Source organism: Centruroides vittatus, unplaced genomic scaffold, assembly GCF_030686945.1.
Source record: "Centruroides vittatus isolate TY-2023 unplaced genomic scaffold, ASM3068694v2 contig_19, whole genome shotgun sequence".
In the NCBI taxonomy this organism is placed as follows: domain Eukaryota; kingdom Metazoa; phylum Arthropoda; class Arachnida; order Scorpiones; family Buthidae; genus Centruroides; species Centruroides vittatus.
The window spans coordinates 3,592,413-3,613,139 of NW_027121169.1; the positions used below are offsets into that span (position 1 = coordinate 3,592,413).

The window sequence follows — 20,727 nt, forward strand, 5'->3', positions numbered from 1 at the left end:
ACTTAAAACCGCTTGCTTGTCGAAGAAAAAGAAATTGTTGCTTCTGAATCCCACTTCGTCTCTCGATACGGACATTAATACTTCCGTCTGAGAACAAAGAAAACACATTTCATTGTACTGTCGTTACGCGAGTTCTGATTTAAAATGTAATAAAAATCAGACATATTTTAATGGAAATCGAAGTAAAATATTCAATTTATAAATTATAAAAAAATATTTACGATATTGTTATTGTCATCGTCAAGGAAATAAATGTCCATTATGCAAGTGAAAAACCGTTCCATCTGAAATGTATCAATTATATAATCGTCGTTAAACTATTTATATGGTTAGGAGACATACAATTCACAGAATTTCTGTAAAATAAAAGTAACTTACGTTCGAAGGAATTTTTGCCAAGTAAAGAAAATATATTACTGTAACAGTCCACAGCGAAAAGATTGCAAAGCATATCAACAGAGATTCGTATGTAATCGATATGTAAAGTACCATGTATATCATTACCATGCAGATTATGGGAATTAAAACTATTATCAACAAAGCATGAAAAGTTTTGCATATTTTATCGATGCTTTTAATAAAATATACAATCGAAGACAGTTCTAGTAACGATGTCTTGCTATTAACTTTTTTCCTTTGTATTTTTTCCTTTATGTCCATAATAAATGCGTCTAACGATTGAATAGAGATGTAAGTAAGAATCCAAAGGAAACCCATGCTATAACAAATGACGCTGACGTTAGTAAATACGCCAAATATAAAATGAAAGGTATAGAAAGTTTCTTGCCACAGTAATTTAGAGTATCCGTAAGTGTTCCTGTAATGTACATACAAACGTAACAAACACACAAATACTTGGAGAAAGCTGAAATACATTACAACCAAGTCTTGATAATTCAGTAATTTTGGGTGCATTTTCTTTGCGCATTTTACGTTTTCGTCCAGGATTTTGATTGCCTTCATTATGTGAAATGCATTTGTATTATACAGGTAAAGAAATAACGGAGACATTAAAAGTGCACCGAATAATACGAGGCGTAAATGCGTTCCGCAGATATCCCACACAACGGGAATGCCACAGAAGTCATTAATATGCAAATTTATAAAAATCGTTGATAATTGATCCGGATAAAAGAAGGAAACGGAAATTATTGTTATGAAGTATGAATTAAATAGGAGCGCTTTAACCCATAAATAATCCTGACGCTTGGGTATAAATACACCAATGACGCGTAAAACGTTTAGATACGGACGAATTGCATACAAAAGAGAATATTCCATAAAGAATTAATAGATTTATACTGCCTGGTAGTCTCAAAAGAATAAAATTAAAATTTCTCTTCGTTTCCTCGATGTTCTACGTACAGTACGTATTATCCACTCAAGGTTAATACTTAATTCCTTACTTTGTTTATATTTTAATTAGCTACATTGAAAATATGCGAATATTGATTGACATAATGGCTAATTAACGTTTTATTATAATTTAATTTCAAAATTCATTATGTTATATTTATGATTTTAGATGGTAAATTTTAAAACTTTCAAAGAATGTCAATGAATAAAGAGCACGTATTAATTAAGATATTGTACTGTACATGTAGTGTATTACAGTTATTGCCATAGATTAGCATTGACAAATCAATATTATTCTTAACATTTTCTAAAAGCAGGTAATTGAATCAAGCTATCTCTCCAGATTGAAAAATGCTTAATTTTTATAATCATAATTTTATTATTTATTTACCTAAGAATCATCCAGAAAGAATATTTTGACAATAAATTTATTTTATTTGGATGTTTATACTCTTGTTAAATGTAAATAGATATAATTAATAAAAATACAGTAAGATCCCGGTTAACACGGGAAATGCGTTCCTGAAGCGCTAAACGAAACAGCGTTAAACGAGGTAATTTTAACAGAGTAAATAGGGAAAGGGAAACACGCGACCAAAATAAAGGGATTTTACTTTAATTTTAAGTTTATTTTCATATTAATTTACACAATAAAATATGTTAAATAACATATAAACATATGCACAGAGAAATGTAAAGTTCATTTTTGTGACGAAGGTTCTGGCTCTTCTGAAATTCTTGTTTTTTGCGATAGTCATGTAGTTTTATTTGTCGCTTTCTTTTTCTTTCCTTAAGCAAAAATGGCATCTAGATCGCCTCGTCTCGCTTTTGCACTCCTTTCAAAATCTAGATCGTTCGCTACAATTTGATGAACATTTTCGGTTATCGTTACCAAACTTTTACTAAGGAAATCTGTAGAGAAATCTTTTGGTTCTTCGTTTACAGAATCTCTATTTTCCAGCTCTACACGAATTCCTCGTCCTGCCCGTTCTTGAAGGTCGTCGAAAAAAAAAACTTTTACAAAATTAATAAGCTTTAAAGTGTACAAAATCGTGCCATATGCTTATATAAACAAACGACAGATGTCAGCAGACCTCAATAAATTTTCATTCACATTGTACAGAGTATGTTTATAAGTTAAAATATGTAGAGTTAATGTGAATGCCATAAGAAATGTAGTTTCCTATGTCAAAAATAGAAAACTATGAGCACGCTTGGACTCATTTGGATGGAATTCATAGACCTCCCCATTTTTTATTGCATTTTTGAATTTCACATCGTAATTAATAGAAAATGGCAAAGTTTAATCAAAATCTATCGAACGGATTTTGAGAACGAACACATCCGTAAGCCTCATAGAAGAAGCTTCGGTAACGCTCCTCTTCAAAACTTTTAGAAAATGTATTACCAACTTGTTGGTAATCGGTAAAAGCATAAATTAAATGTGTGGTCTGAAGACCACGTGTTCTGTTGCCTAACCGGCTCGTAACCAACCCCTTGGGTGGTTTACGGTGTAAATGAGGGACAGGCCCTCATAGAGTAAAAGCTTCCTGTTGTAAAAGTTAATGGGAGGAGGGGAGATATGTGGTCCAAAGATCACGTATTCTATTGCGTGATCTTTGTGTGGGCCGCAGGGTAAAGAAAGGATGGGCCGCGTTTTCGATGACAAAAAAAAAAAAAAAAAAAAAAAAAACCCGGGTTAAGGAGGAAGAGAGGGAGATTGCGCATGCTCAACGGAAGAAGGACTTATTCGGAAGAAAGAAAGAGAGAGAGGACGTGTAGACGATAGAGTCGCGAGATTGTTTTTTTTGTGTGTGTTGTTTCTTTTGTTTTAGTGTCTGTTATAGCGAAGGGACAGAGTAGTGATTGGAAGGACTAAAATAAACTTTAAGTTCCTTGCATTGGAGTTATAGAGTGTGTGATTTATTTCTTTGAAGTTTCTTTTTGTTCTGTTCCCGCACGGGGAATACTCTAAAGATCGAGTACTTCCCCACAAATGAGTTAATTAAAACATTTAACTAGAATATAGTATATTTTATTTAATTTGAAAATAATTTTCGAAATTGTAATATCATAGAAGCGCTTTTAGTGGCAAATAGAGTATCTAGGTACTCTAGTGGAAGCTTATGTGAACGACTGGGAAAAATTGCGGGAATCTTGAGACAAATTAAAATTATTTTAGCAATTTGAAAACTTACATTCGATCAAGTGTGAATGTGATTATTCTATTCATTTGTTACTAATATATTTACGTCGATTGCGCATAATAGTAACAATGAAAAAGAAAGAAAATGTAAATGTAAATGATTAAAATATCAACTGCACATACAGTTGATATTTTACAGTAAATAATTCACGTTCGTTTTTACCGTTTCTCTTTATCGTATTGTTTCCGTTTTTGCCGTTTGTCCCAATAATTTATCGACGTGATTTCTGACATTGCGACACGAATTGTTACACTAAAATATATTTCAAATAATAAAATCAAAAATAAAAAATATGTATAAATAACAGTTTTTATAAAAATATTAATAAAAAAATATATATTATTTATTTAAAAAATAATAATAGCAATAAAAAAAGTAGAGGGAGTCGAGAATATTTGAAATTGACCAATCAAATTGAAGTTAGCTATGACCGCCATTTTAGTAGAAGTGATTCGGTTCGTTTGGCGAAGCCTAAAACTGTGAATTAAAATTGTGTATCGGTAACGAATTCACTCTCGAAACGGTTTATTTGTTTATATTTTAATATTATCATGTTACAAAACAATCATTTTTAGTCGTTTAGAATATAAGATTTGTTTTTCGAAGAAAAAGAGAGAAAAGAAAAAAAAAAAAAATGTCGACTAGACTGAAAAGGCATACGACACACAACGCTAAACCTTATGATCGACCTAAGGTTAGTAAATATTTCATCTTTTTTACGCGTAAATTAACCTTAATACTTAAAAATTTATGATCTAATTCACTTTAATGCTTTAATTAATATACAATATGAGAGTGTAATTGACAAAAAAAAGCACATCAAATAAAATGTTTGCTATGTTTAACCATTTCCCTTACTCATTCAACATTCAAATTAAGGTAAAAGTTAGTTCTAAGCTTATGTATATGTATATAAACGATTGACCTGAAAGTAACTTCTACAAAGAATGGGAGAACTTATATAAACACAGTTAAGTTTAAGTATAATTCAAATGTATAGTAGAAAAGGTGAGTTTTGAGCGTTAGATTTACGGATAAATCTATAATTACAAATATAAATAAAGATATGTATGTAAACACTGCGAATCTAATAAGGTTATGGCTTAAATATATGTTTTCGAAGTAATCTTATGGCTTCGGCTTCGCCTTGTTTCTTTAATCGGCATGATAACTTGTCGGTTTGTACTTTGTGCAAACCGACAAGTTATCCAGTTTGTACCGGTATACAAACTGGTGCAAAGTTAGCATAAATTTTGGTTTTGTTCAAACTTGTGGCACATTTCCTAGAATAGATGTATATGAAAATCAAAGTGATTCCGGAAACATCGGCTGGTACCTCACCTGATAAACTATATAAACTTTTATTTACCTTTTTCAGTACTTTTCCATTAACTGGATGCCATTCAATTTTCAATCCACTTTTAGAAAAAACAATGTTTAATTTCACATTTTTACAGATAAACCTTAATGTGTACAAACAATGATGTATAAACATGTGTATAAACATATTTGTTGTAATATTGTGTGTGTGTGAATTACGAAATAAAATATTGATTTCACAAAAATAATAGTAAAAATAACTGGCGCCCAGTTAACAGAATTAAATAAACTTTTAAATATCGCAAAAGATTATAATGTTTTTGTTATAATCCAGGTGGACTATAATTTCATTTCTGATTGTAAACATAATGTTATATAATGCTATGAAAATGTAATAAAAAGCAAACAAAATATATGTAAACTAATTTCATTTATCTAATACTGATTATTTTAAATTAATAAATGCTGTAGATTAATATCGTAATAATAATAATAGTATCTTTCTGAGTGTTTGTTAGAAATAAAAACCTGTTTAATTTTTTAATTTTATAAATTTTACTTTTCTGTGACATGAATAGTAAATTACTGTTTATTAGTTGCATATTTATAAAAAATATTGTTAATAAATGAAGATTTATATATTCAGAGATTTTATGCTGTTCAAATATTGTTTATACCAAATAACTGTTTTCAAAATTTCTCTTCATTCAGATTGTAATACCTGATCTTAAAGTCTCTTAGGATAAGGTAAAAGATGATAACATAATGATACTTCTGGCTTTACGTTCCATTTTATTCAATATATATATATTGATCCATTATAGATATGAAATTTTTTGAAATGGAAAATTTATATTTTTTTATAAGTAATTCCAGAAATTATAAAATTATTTCCAATGAAATTTCATTATAATTGAATTTTCAGGTAATTTTAAAATAATTTCATTGAATAAGTAGCACAAAATATGCAATCCTTGACCTCCATTGTTTTGTAATCATTTTCAGGTTGGAAAAAAAAATTAAGTAAATTTGCAGTAAAATAATCAAAATATAGAAGTTATATAAGATATAATAAAACATAAATATAAGAGAAGTAATAAATAAATAATTAATGGGTGTATATTAAATTTGGTGGCATTGCAATTATAACTGTATAGAAGTGCATAAAAGTAAATTGTGTTTTATATAAACGAATTGAATCTATAAACATACAATTAATTTTGTTGAGAGAGTATTGTTAAAGAAAAAAAGATCCTTAAATAGTTTGTTGTTAATAAATGTTAATGCATTCTGGTGGATTTTAATGTATAATAATAAGACCCCTTGAGATAGTGTAAAACAACTGATACCATGCTTTTGCTTTACTCTAATATAAGAACAACTGTTGTATATGTTTTTAATATAAAAATTTTACTCTACAATTGTCTTGATATGTTAAATTTTATTCTAACATAAGAATTTTTGCTGCATTCTGATCTGTTAATTGAGTTGTTTTATGCTTGATGTTGGTTGGATAGCTGTCAAAAAACATTACTTTTAATGATAATGTTAGCTACCCATATTATTTACTTTTTACACAGCATTATTAAATATTTTTTACAGGGCTTTTACACTTTGAAGCCATACAGAAAAGCATCTCACTTTCTCCTCCTATCCAATCTTGACAGTGTCCACCTGCTTTCCCTTTGATTATTTTAATTGAACAAAAAAAGCATTTTATACTAATCTTGAGATGTAGATGGTGCATTTAGATGATATTTTGCTTAATCCTCTCTAACTGAACAAGGCATTATAGAGTAAACTTTGATGTTTTACAATTCATAAAATATTTGAATTTTTAAATATTTTGGGGTTTTAGTATAATACTTGACAATATTCCCTTTTGATTGTAAAATTACATTTTTCTATATGAAGCTGTTCTAATCAAACTGTTAGTGAACCAGTCTGTAAAACCAATATAGCTTTATTAAATAGATATTTAATAATCTTTCATTTTAAAATAATAGAAAGTACAGTTCATTTCCAGAAGCATGCATTATTTTATTTACTTGATATTTCATGACACACATAAACAATTCATAATTTATGTTAAAAAAATTATATATAAACTAGGTTGAACCAGTTTTTTTTACTTATCATGTTGACTGATAAAACGAAATTATCATTCAGTGCTAATATAATTTCAACCATTAGAAATGAATGTGAAAAAATACAATTTTTTTTTAAATTGAATCTTTAACAACTCTACTACTATTTTTTTATTTTGTTACTTTATAATAAAATTTAAAATTAAGTAAATGAAATATTTAAATTTTTGGATTGAAACTTTTTATATTTAGTTGACTCTGGATTACACACAACTGGATTTTTGTGATAAGAAAGCATATATACAAAATTAAATTTTATTTTACTAAAAGTTTGAGGAAAAAGCACTTTATAAGTGATATTTTTATACTTAATTTATCATATATTTTACTTCTGAAATCTAATTATATGAAAGGATTGCTTAAACAAAGGAAAGAAAAGGCTTTTTTTAATATCAGGTGTTTGTGAAGTTTTTTAAGGTAATGTTTTTAAATTGCAATACTTAACTTAATTTTCCATTTTAAAAGTTACAAAGCTCAATATAGTGCCATGCTAAAAAACATCAACTTCATAAATCACCAATAAAAATTTGTGAACAGATCTTTATAAATATTAAATAGAAATCATTTCTGTATCTATGAATGTACAATTTTGTATTGAAAATGGCATTATCATCACCAAATAATAGACTTTCAAACTCAAAATTGTGTGTAGACCTTATTATTATATACAATTGTCATTTTCTGAATTACTTTGGTTTAGGATTGCATTAAATCTAGTATCAACAAATGGAGGCACTAAATAACTTTTGTTTTGTATTGAAAACTAAGCCAATTTTATTAAATTTATTGTTATGTATTGTTTAGCATATACATATATTTTATGGTATGCTATCAAATCCAAGATAAAGTTGAGTATGCCTTGAGATAAACAGTTGCAGAACAGTGAATTATATAATTTGGTCTTAAAGAAAAATAAAAGCAAATAGTTTTTAGTAACATCACTACAGTTTTAATTTTAATTAGTTTTCCCTCATTATATTTGATTTTAAAAATGTTTTTCTATTTCTAAATGAAATACAAGTTGAATAACTAAATTAAAGTTATTAAATTTTGTAGCAACAGTTTCAAGCCTCAAATTGAGAAGACACGAGGGCTATTTTTTAAATAAGGTCTGTTTGTGAATGAGAGTGAGAATGACGCGCGATTGCAACAGTGTACATGAGCATCTGCTTTCAGCATTCTTTGCATGTGTTTAAATGCCATTTGCAGCCGTATCGTCTGTCTGTGCGCTGAGCTATAGTTTATAATGTTTAAGAAAATTGAGTCATCCAACTGACTGTAAGATACAATCTGTTATTCTATTTCACCATGAAAGATAATGGTAACTGTCTTTTGGGACAGGAAAGGGATTTTGTTAGTGGATTTTATGCCAAGAGGCACAACAATCAATTTTGGTGCTTATTGTGTGACCTCGAGAAAACTTTGCTGTTCCATACAAGACAAGGCTTAATGTCTTCCGGCGGCAGGCAGCAGATTTCTTTAAAGTCAGAATTTAAAAAATTTTTGGGTGGTATGACAAATGTTTGAACAAAAATGGAAATTATGTAGAAAAGTAGATAAAAGTATGTAGAATATGGGAAAAAATAAATTTTAACAATATTTACAATATTTTTCTTCTTATCAAAAAATGGACTGTATTTAAAAAATACCCTTTGTATTTTGACTATAAAAAGATATGACTAGTTGTATGAAATTTCTGAATGTAGTTAAAAATATAATATTGAATGAGTTAAAAAATAAGTTAGTTTCTGCTGAAAGTTGTAATTTGATTGAACAGAATAAATTTAGTTAAAAATTAATTTTTTTCAGCTGCCATTGTAAAGCTTGATGGGAGGCCTGTAATGCCCTTATTCATACAATTACGCTGCTTTATTGGCTAGCAATTATATTATACAAGTATCTTCTTTATATGACTCTCTGTAATGTTCTCAATAGAATTGTATTTATATATGTTACTGTAAAAATTTGAAGTCTGGTAAATCTTAGAAATTACTGGCATATGTCTGGATTTACTGATTGGCTTGGGTGAAAAAGTATTCAAATGTATCTGACACTGGTGCTATTAGTTTCTCTTCACCACTGATGTTGAGTTCTACAGTGAACAGATTTTTTACTAGTTACGTTTTTTGCATCTTTCACTTCACTTAACAGAATATTATGTTGTTCATTAGTTAAGTAAGAATTGTTGTATTTTTACTTATTCACTAATTCAGTTAAAAATTCATAAAATCTATTATGTATTTATGTCACTCATTCTGCTGCATTGAAAGCAAGACTTACATAAATACAAAAAATCATATAATAGATGACTTATTCATCTACACTGCTTATTTCACACCAAATTTATTGTAATAAATCAAATAAAAATCATTACAATAATACATTTTCTTAATTTATATTTTTAAGTATATTACAAAACAATCTGTTGGAAAAGAAGAAATTCTTTACTACATTTATTTTAATGAACTGTTAAATATGACTATTGAATCTATTGTTACTTATTTAAGATTACGTGATCCTTGTCAAAAGAACAAAAAACATTGAAAAAGATATTGTTGTAAAACCCATCCTACACAACAAAAAGAATTCACAATGCCAGACTGACATAATTGATATGTAAACCAATCCAGACAATATATCAAAGTTTATATTTGTATACCAGAATCATTTGACAAAATCTATTATTTTCCAAGCATTAAAATTGAAAAGGGTTGAGGAAGTTGTATATTCTCTTGGATATTTTCACAACTTTTGGTGCACTAATATTTTTTTCATTCTGACAATGGTAGAGAGTTTTGTAACCAAGTTATGCAATATTTGTGATTTGTGAGCTGATATATAGTTCACAGAAAACCAAGGCACAGCCAGTCTCAGGGAGCAGTCGAATGTGCAGACTAGAACATTGGAAATATGTTATCAATTTGGATGGAAACAAATAAAACTTCAAAATGGTCTGAAGACTTGAAGTTGGTGCAAGCAATGAAGAATAGAACTTATCATGAGGGAATCAAATGTTCACCATATGAAGCTATGTTTGGCATTCCAATGAAAATGTTTATTTTTAGCTGTTCCATATGATTTAGTAAACAACAAAGACATTGAAGATTTGGAAAAAATGTTAAATGCTAGAAATGGAGGAACACAGCTAGAAAGTACAGTACAATTATAGCAGAGAGCAAAGTTTGGGATATCAGCAAGAAAATACCAAGACAGCAGGCCCATCGTTATCTCCTGTGAGTTGTTACAAGACTGACAACTTCTGAACAAAAAAATTGATGCTGTTTCAAAAGACTGACAAAGAATGCCTTGAAATGCAATCAAAGAAAATGAAAACAGCCTCTTGTAACAAAATTCCAAAACCTTCAGTTGGACAGAATGTAAGAATCAAAGTACTGGATGTAGACTGAGCAAAAGTCGATCTAAAATTAATAGTAGCTGTAATCATAAAAATTGAGGATGATGAATTTTATCAACTTGGCTCCAAGGTTGGAAAACTGAAGTTACTAGGAACCATTTACATTGTGCAAAGAAAATTTTATAAGCACCAAAGAAATAAGAAAAAAGAAGGGATGAAGAAGTGTACAACATTAAGTCTGGTAAATGGTTAGCAAAATAAGAGGCCATGGATTCAAGATGTTCAATTGTTTAAGGAAGTATTCAACAAAAAAATGTTCGTGCAACTAATTGTCTTTGTTGTGCAATTCTAAATGCCATAATAGTCAACTTTGTTGCAGCAAATAAATATCCTCTTTCATTACTAGAATTAGCATTTATATAAATTTGTTTAAAATTATAAAAAAAATTTCTATTTAATTATGACCTAGTGTTTATTATAACCAGAGCTCAACATGGAGTATTTGTGTCAGTTAGTACATATGTTTAAGCTATGGGTTAACAAATTAGTGCCCAGTAGACATTAAATTTTTTTAACACTGAGGCTAAAACTACATCCATACAAGTAACAAAAATTAAAATATATTGAAGTAAACAAATAAAATTAAAAATTTTTTTTTAGGTTTAAACACTTTTTAAACATCATAGCTACTTGAAAAACTATTTGTCATTATTAAAAATACATCTTTTTGAAGTTGTATATTTTTATTTTGTTAATATATTTGTTTAAGTATATTACAAAAAACAGATACATATGAATACTTTTATCACCTGAGCTGATTGTAAATCTGGACTTTCACTAGTATGTCTTTGTAAAAGCTTGAAATATAAACATTTTATTAGGGATTTCAGACTTTTGCCAGTTATATTGGTAAATGTGTGCATTTACTGATAATTTTTAAGATTTACTGCAAATCTATGATCTTGGATTTTAATTTTTTGCAATAAATGAATTTGACATCTCTATTTTTTAAATTTTTTTAGCTTTCAATGTAAAATCATATGTTTACAATATTTTTAATTAAGTAAAATGTAAAAGAAGATTTGGTCATTAAACATTTTTTTCTTGGTTTGAACATATTAAATATAATAAATTTATATCACATTGAAATTAAGAATATTATGCAAATAAAACTGCTAATTATTGATTAATAATTACTCTAATTAGGAATAAAATCATTATTAATACATCATGATATAAATTATTGAATTAAAATGAAGACAATAAAGATTGGGGTCTGATGTACTATGCACCTTCTCATAAGCAATGCACTAGTTCATTGACCTTTTGTGGGGTCATTGAACCAAGCTTTGTATCTTAAATATTACTATGGATGAGACTTTATTTGAAATTGAAACTGTTATATCAATACAGTAGAGCATTGATTATCTGAATACTGATCAACTGAAACATTGGTTAACCGAAAGCATTCCAGTTGGCAAATTCAAATTTCCACTAGTGCTGTGGCACTGCAACCTTCTTTCCCTCCCTGTCAACCTAAACTGTAGGCCTACTATAATGTATTACTTTATATAAGATATGTATTTGTAAGACATGATACAAAATATATACAGTACAGTTTTGTGTTTAGTATATATTTTTTGTAAATGATCAATTATCCGAAAAATTTCTTATCCAAACAATTCCAGTCCCGAATTGTTTCGGATAATTGATGCTCTACTGTATATGCATATTTACAATACTATACGTTTAAGTAAGCTGTGTTTGTTTTTTATTCAAATAATAAATTTTAACAGTTACAAACATTATTTTTATTATTACTTAATTTTAATATTAAAGTATCAAGTAAAATTTAAGTGGTTTTCTTAATATGTATTTACTAAAATTTTTAAATTATATGTTTATTATATTTATTATATTATTATAATTATATTATAAACAATATAATAAATAGTTAAAGAAAAATATTTAGAACTTAGTTTTTTGTAATGCAGTTTGGTTTAAGAATAGTATACTGAAACTACAATCACAGAAAGAATTGCAGCTGCTACAAACACTTCAGTGGTTCCAAGGTTTTATTCTTTTCCTTTAACTCGGCAGTTGCCAACTTTTTGACCACATGGACCACTAAATTCATAATCTTGAATCTTGTGGACTAGTATCATGAATTTTTTAAACTATACAAACATCTATAGAATAATGATCATAAAAGTTCTAATTTGCTTTATTATACTTTATTAATTTGAAATTCACTTGTTTAATTATAACAAATTAGTGCAAAGTTTGTTGCTGCTTGTTTGAAATAAGTTTATGGATTCTTGGTCCTTTTCCATGGACAACAATCACACTCACATTATTGATTTATTGACATTATTGTTTATTGATAAGTCATTTTGTATTTGGTTTTGGATTTGAATAAAAACCCCCAATGAGTGGAAAAAGAAACCAATCATTTTGCATTTCTTTTGTAATATTTCACATAACCTTGAGTTGATCAATATTCAAATTTCTTCATGTACTACCAAAATTTTCTCACAGATCATCAGTGGCATTAGTGGTTCACAGACCACTGGTTGGTGACTGCTGCTTTAACTGTTCTTTTTGCATATTGCTATCATTTGTCATCTGAATCATATTCAGAATGTAATAAATTATTGTCTTATATTGAGTCACATTAAGAAATAAGGCTTAAAATTTTTCTGAAAATTTAAACCTAAATGAATACATAGAATTATTCTATCAGAAAAATATTTTCTTTAGATCAGTCATAAGCAACTCAAGGCCTGCTAAAATATAAGGTTAACAATAAATAAAAATAAACTTCAGAAATATATAAGCTTAACAAAATAGAAATAAAAATGAAATTAAGTAAAATATAAACTATGAAAGTATAGCACAAATATCATTATGGGGAGACATAGTTCAGTTATGTCCTAATCTTTTTTCAATCATGTATTTCCAAGCTGAAGGTAATGTATTTGCATTCCTTGCATTTAGGCACTGTTCTTTGAATTTGTTCATGTATATCTCTATTTTATCCATATCCATAGTGATGGTTGGAGAATGTACTGTTTTAATAATAATTGTTTCTTCCCACTTTATAATAGAGCCTTCCACCTGTGACATTGTCCCTAAAATTGTATTACTATGGCCTTTTTCCACATTGTACGTATGTTCTTTGAGTCGTACCATGAAGTTTCTTTTCATAATTCTAACATAATCTTTTTTGACACCTAACTGTTCATTTTCATAAGGTATTTTGTATACTCAGATTATTGTTCTTTCCTTAGTTTGTCTTTTCATTCCTCAGTAAGTTGTAAATATTAGGAGCTCTCTTGTACACTATCTTTGAGTTTTTGTAACTTGCCAGCTAATTTACAGTGCTTCCTAAACATTTATTCTATGTAAATTTATTGATTATATTGATGTTTTTTGGACACTTACCCTCTTCTTCATAAGTCTTGATGAGCATGTCTATAGTGGATATTTTATATCCTAAAGTTGTTGCAATTTCTTTTAAGTGGTCCTGTAAATTGGAACAATACAAAAAGGTTTTTCTAACCATGCTCTGAATGCAGGAAGTTTATACATGTGTGAGGACCGAATTGAGCCGGTCCGAGTTTAAATTTTTATTATTTCAAATTCCCTCGGGAGATAACGATCGAGATTCGCAATAACGATCAAGCTTCGAAGGATGTACAGTCTTCCGCCGTCAAAACCGCTTCCCTCCTTCTCCGGATCCCACCTGACTCATGGAACTCAAGTCACCACCCTCCTTCGCGATTGGTGATCGTTACGGAAGGGAGTATATAAAGGGGGAAGAGATCTAAGAAAGAGGTCGGAAGAAGGGGAACGATCCGCTGACCCGAGTCCTGAAACGAAGGTCATTCCAGACGCCGGAGCCTCCGCCTCGAAGCCGATCCTGCCGCTCACCACCAGGGAAGACGCTAGAAGAACCTTCAGCCGACCCGAAGAACCTTCTTGATCATAAGCGATAACCGAGAGGTATGAATCCCCTAACAATTGTGAGCTCTCTCTCTCCCGCGATTAGGGACGGAATGCGTCGCATCGATGTACTCGATCCTCTGTTTTAATAAATCTTATCTGTGTTGTCCTGCTACTACGGATATTGCCGTTTTTCTTATCGACGACCCCACACTTCCTCCACTTGACCTGACAATTAAATTACCGATCCCGATAAAACCAGGATATCGCGATAAAATTTAGCCATCCTTGACAGTGGAGTGGGTCTTGCCGACCTGTTCGCCGACAAAAAGGGGGTACGACTTCGTCTCCCCCCGGCGTTCCCACACATGTAAGGGTCATTAGATTGTGATGGGATGTACAGAGGAGCACAAATTCCAGCATTCTTAAACTGGATGTCAATGTCTAGGAAGTGCAGACAATTAGTGCTCTGTTGTTCTAGTTTTAGGTTCAAACCATGTCTATTGTTGTTAACCACACTCAAAAACTCCTGAACCCACCGGTTATTTCTCCAAATTATGAATACATCATCCACGTATCTTTTATAGAGTAAGATGTCTTCTGTGAAATATCTGAGGATATCTTTCTTGAGCTTCTGTAGTACAAATTTGCATAAAAGTCCTGAAATAAGACTTCATCTGTGGACTCTTTCTTTTGTTTATAGGACTTGCTGTTGAATCTAACAAATGATCGATTGCAAACTAAGTGGCTAACTCATTCATTTCATTTGGTAAGCAGATAACTCTGGTTGTATTAATGTAATAATTCATATTAACATTAATGTTAATATGAATTATTACATTATATCAACGTTCTAAAATTTGTTTTTGTTTTGCCTGAAGAAATTAGGGAGGTTGTGGCTAAAGTTTTTGGCATGAAAGCGTGAATGTCGGACATTCAGCTCTGCTTCCTGTAAACCTAGAAGTTTGACAATGGCGTTTGGAATATCGAGCATGATTCCACTGATGTTCTAAACATCATTGTCAAACTTCTAGGCTTACAGGAAGGCAGTGCTGAACGTCCGAAGTTCACATTTTTGTGTTGAAAACTTCGGCTGCAACCTCGCTATTATATACAGTAGAGCATCGATTATCCGACCCCCAATTAACCGACTTATCGGTTAACTGACTGCGTTCTAGTCGGCAAATTCAAATGTTCTCTAGTGATTTGGCACTACAATATTTGGTTGTCTTGGCTACTTCAATATTATTTTTGTTAAATTTTTTCTTATTTTAGCTGGCAGCACTGGCTCGACCATGAAAGGGAGGCTAGTATTTAAACCAGGCCTAATACACTATACTAATAATGTATTTTTTCATACTTTTTGGTTATCTGACCAAATCCCAGTCCCCAATTAAGTCGGATAAAATCGATGCTCTACTGTACATGTCGAAGTGCTTGTGAGATATTTTGTGTTTATTTTTGTGCCTTACTAGTCAAAATTTTATTAAGGCTGTATGTCTTTGAAAGTATTTGCAATTTTTAATAAATAAATGTTTTAATATCGGTTAGGTATGATTTCTCTCCCAGATAACATTTCCAGAGTGAAGTGAAAATTGTTTTTGTCAATATAATTAATGAGATATAATCTCTTTAGAATTTTTTGACAAGGTATTTTTTTATTTTGTCTTTAAAGCATAGTAGACTCTGCTTATTATAAACATGGACATTGTTACAGAATTAGCATATCCCAAAACATATAACTAAAAAAAAAACATTTATAAAATTTCACTTTTTGTAATTAAAATTTTTCTTATGCTTATCACTATTTTCAAGTAAATTTAAGCTGTTTACTTGCACTGTTAATCTCAACATATTGCTTATAACATGCAGTTATTAGTTTTAATCAGTGCTTTAAATATTAAATCATTTTAATTATTTTCTTGAAGTGTAGTATTTTAAATTCAGGGTTCTTATGCACCTGGAATGTCTGGAAAAATCAGGGATTTTCAATAGTGTTCAGAAATAGTCATGGAAAGTCAGGAAATTTGTAAAAAATTGACAAAAAGTCAGGGAATTTGCCTTTTTTGGCTGCCTTGTTGATTTTTTTGTTGACAATATGCTTGAATAAGTGTAGCAAGTCTGTAGGCGGCTAGAAGCAAGTGGTGCAATATAACTTATGAAGAGTGCAGAATATTTTCAAGACTCAAAATTTCTCTCAAGCATACATAAAATTTCCCCAAAAATTTATGATGAAATGAAAAATAATAAATAATTTTATTTTAAATGGTATTATTAATTTTATCATTTGTCGGCAGTGTGGTGTTCCTGACTGTGCATCATTGGCTAACGATACTTGCCCTTCCCTGAAGTGCTTGTGCCACGCCTTGACCCTTGCATGGGACATGCAGTGTTCACCGTACACTTGTGACATTCTTTGATGAATGTTCGTTTCCCCTACTCCTTCTGCTGTCAGAAAACGAACAACACTTCTTTTCTTTTCTTTTGACGCCTCCATTTCACTGTTTCACTGTTCACAACACAACTGATTGTGGTGGATGACTGACGCATGCTTCTGCTAGCTTTGTAGTCATGTGGTATGCACCCATGACCCTTTAGTGGTGGGCTGTGATCTTCTGTGCTGTTGTCGGAACCACACATTCTTACACACGCAACGATATTACAATTCTGTCATTGGTTTTCACATTCCAGCCTCCGGCTTGTTTCTTTTTGAATGATCTTCATATATGTATTTAGGTATATAATATACATTTACGCAGATTATGTGAAGATTTTATTTCCATTCCTGCTATTTTTTCAGACTACACACCATTATGAGTTATCAGCACAAAATTATATACCACAAAGAAATTACATCGTTTGGATTATATTTTCAGGAATTTAATCTAAATTTATGACTGAAATTACAGAAAATATCAGTAAAATGGCTCAGTTAATGAGTTTTCTGAGAATTGTATATAAGGTATAAACAAGTGTTTACTGTAGTTCAGTAAATATTTATTTTTTTTAACATTCTTAATTAAATTTTTTAATTTATCATTTTCTGAAGGTTGATAGATTTTCTGTCATATTAATTTTAAGAAGTAATTACAGTAATAAACTTCAATGCAACATTTTTAAGGGGAATGGAAAACAGAATAATGTTTGTAATTGGAGAGGGATAGGTTGTCTTTTAAGGTCAGCGTAGTAAAACTTTATTACTGCAGAGGGACATTATCAGTAGAGCCAGCATTGACTTCTACTGCTAATATCAATGTTGTTTTGTTCTTTATCATTTATTTTGGAGATTTTGTTTAGTTGAAAACAACTGCTTCACAGGTTGCTCTGAAAAATTTATTTATTGCCACTAGTTTGACTTACTAATTAATGTAGATGCTGGTAGCCTTAAACTTGTAAGTAACATATTAAACTGTCAGTTACAAGGAAAGGACCAGACGTTTGGGTCTCTGATTCGAACAAAACTTTGTGAGCATGTAGCCTTAAACACAACCAGTTCCTTGTCCAATAATAGAACCCACTTCTCAAGTGTTTCCTAAAACTGGGCTTCTGAAAATTTAGTGTTTAGCTTGTAAGTCTTTGAAAGTTTCATATGCAAGAGTGGTGATAGCAGAGCGAATAAGATGCTAAGCACTTGTGACATTCCAAGGAAGTAATTAAATTAATTAGTAATAACTTAAATTAACCAAGAAAAGACAAAGCAATTATGAAGTGAAAAACTCACACACATTTTAATTCTCATGATTACTTAACAGATAAAATAGATCAAATATCCCTCCAGATAAACAATTATTACTCAGGTTGTAACCGAAGCTCTGACCTTAGTCAATATTTGATATTAGTCATGATAACAAACTGTCAAAACCAGTGTTGCCACCTTTTCAAAATTGCTGACCTGGACATTTTATAATTAGGATGTTATACTCGGAAATAAAAAAATTAGGTTTTTTATTGAGTAGAAAATAAATATTTTTTAATTAGAAGGTAAACATGTATACAGTACATGATATACAGTGGACCTCGGTATACGTCTGCTTTAGAATACGTTTAATACAGAATACGTCCTGTTTGGACAAAACAAATTTTGCTTGGTATACGACTTTTGTTCGGTATATGCCATCTATGAACAAGTAGCACTATCGGTGTACTAGACCAGACTACATGTTCACAGTGCCACGGTTTATAACTTTGTTAAATTTCTTCTGATTTTAATTTGTAAGTAAAATTTTATTATTTTTATTAATCATGAATTGCAAAAAGGCAAATGAAAAGCAACAGAAAACTAAAAAAATGACTAGAATCACAATGGAACTGAAAAAAGAGATTGTTGAGAAATATGAAGGTGGCATGTGGTGTTGAGATTTAACTGTTGCATACTGTATTCCAAGAACGACGATATCGACAATTGTGAAAAATAAAGACATTATTAAATCTGCTAACGTTGCGAAAGGGGTTAAATCAATTTATAAACAGATTATTAGTATTAAGGAGAGTTTGATTTGATTTGATTTTGATTTAATGATTTAAATAATATGATACAATATACTGTAATAACTTTAAAAATCTATAATAAAATTTATTTTTTTATTAATGTGCTCAGTGTTTAAATTATTTTACAACCTTATTAATATACCATATTAAGAGGGTTTTTTTTTTTACATGAAAATGGATTAATCATTTTTACATTACTTCTTATGGGAAAGGTTGGTTTGGTATACGTCCTATTTGGTATAAGTCCAAACATCAGGACGGATTAAGGTTGTATACCGAGGTTCCACTGTATTATTAATGTAATACAACAATCAGATGTGGCATATCCAAAAATAATAACAGTCCAATGTCGATATTAATTGCAAAAATAATACATAAAAGTAAGAATAATAAATAATAATAATATACCAACATTAATAATATTAAGTTACAAAAGATACATTGTATCTGATACAATATATAATATAAATCTGATGCATGTGCAATGTCATTTTGCAGCCAAGAACTGAACAATGTACATGCCAGTTTTAAACCAGTTAGGTAGGGACTTGTGTTGGAACAAACTTAATATTTGCCAGAGATATTTGCAAGTTAGAATTTTAAAAGTACATTTTCTGTCACTGTTAGTCAGGGATAAGATTGGTGGGGGGGTGTAAAGTTAGTCTTTAACCTTTAAAATAAAATACTCACAAATATTTTAATAAATTTCTTTTGTTTCATCATGATTTCACAATTTCTATGAAAACCGGACAAATTAATAATTAATCTGGACCATGAATTAAAAAACTGGCCTGGTGGGAACACTAGTCAAAACCCAAAATTTATGAGGTAATTCAAGCCACGATGATGGATAGAAAATGGCAATAAATTCATTGATACATCTGACTTTGATGGTTCATATCCACACAAGACTGGACTTAATTCGAACTTAGAATAGATTGCATCAGACAGTACTCACACAAAATGCATATAAAAAGGGATCACACTCCGATCATTGGGGCAGACAAACAGCAGACAGCATAGGACTCGCCTTGCTATAATAGGAGAAGCTCCTGCCTACCAACTCCCGTCTTCCCCATAAAATCTGACGATAGTCTATACTACCTCAACGAAGATCCCAGAATGGTCGATGACCAACAATGGGAAAGGTTCCAAGCCAGTAATACTTCCTCAGAGGGATCTTATTTGACATATGTAAACTCTCTCTCCACACCAAGATTAGGACCTAGATTAGCAGACATGCGTATTGCGAGTTGCATAAGTAATCGTTGCCACTCAGGTTATATCTTGTATCTTTTAATCGCATATAATCATCTTATTTAGCCCAAACTTCCTGACCTTGTGTATCCTAGTTTCAAGTTTATATTAAATTTGTTGTTTTGTTTAACCTGTCTACTATCTTATCAACTTACCCACGCACACTCCCCACTCCAAAGCCTGCCCTCCTATTTAAAGGCAATCCGATGACATCGAGACCAGGTCTAATCAGCCCTGGCCGAGTAAGTGGTTTATAGGGTTTCCCCCTACAGCCCCTGGCTGCTCACACACTAGAGCTAGATGATGTAGGTTTGATCCTTTGAAATTTTAGTTTAGTTTTATTTTACATGTAACATTATTATTCCTTACATTTAAAGCTTTAAAACGTCCTTATATATGTATATGGTAACATCCTTCCTTGTGCTTTCTGCTCTTGTATTTTGTTGCAGCCATATTGGATTTGTTGTTAACACAAATCAAACTTTGATTGTCTGCAACAACTGAACAACTGCTAATTTTGAGCCCTACGTACTACATTTTAACATAAATGTATCTTATATAATAATTTACCAAACCTTTTCACAATAGGAACCATATATCACCAGAAATATGTGAAAGCTGCATTCTCTATTGGAATGGTATTTTATGTGGT

At 30.3% G+C, this 20,727-nt stretch overlaps 1 protein-coding gene and 1 long non-coding RNA gene across 2 annotated transcripts in view; one reads left to right on the forward strand and one right to left on the reverse strand.

Annotated features, from left to right (window-relative positions):
- LOC136970262 (uncharacterized) lies at nucleotides 1–829 on the reverse strand. Its single transcript, XR_010879963.1, has 3 exons — nucleotides 379–829; nucleotides 222–284; nucleotides 1–87 (listed from the first exon to the last, which is right to left on the reverse strand). It is a non-coding gene; the product is annotated as an uncharacterized lncRNA (long non-coding RNA).
- A 3,142-nt stretch (nucleotides 830–3,971) lies between these two features.
- Nucleotides 3,972–20,727, forward strand: part of LOC136970144 (nuclear pore complex protein Nup153-like) — a 93,734-nt gene continuing 76,978 nt past the window's right edge. Inside the window, exons 1-2 of the mRNA XM_067264537.1 lie at nucleotides 3,972–4,063; nucleotides 4,139–4,257. Of these exons, the coding sequence (XP_067120638.1) occupies nucleotides 4,198–4,257 (60 nt within the window). The 5' untranslated portion in view covers nucleotides 3,972–4,063; nucleotides 4,139–4,197. The remainder of the gene's footprint in view (nucleotides 4,064–4,138; nucleotides 4,258–20,727) is intronic.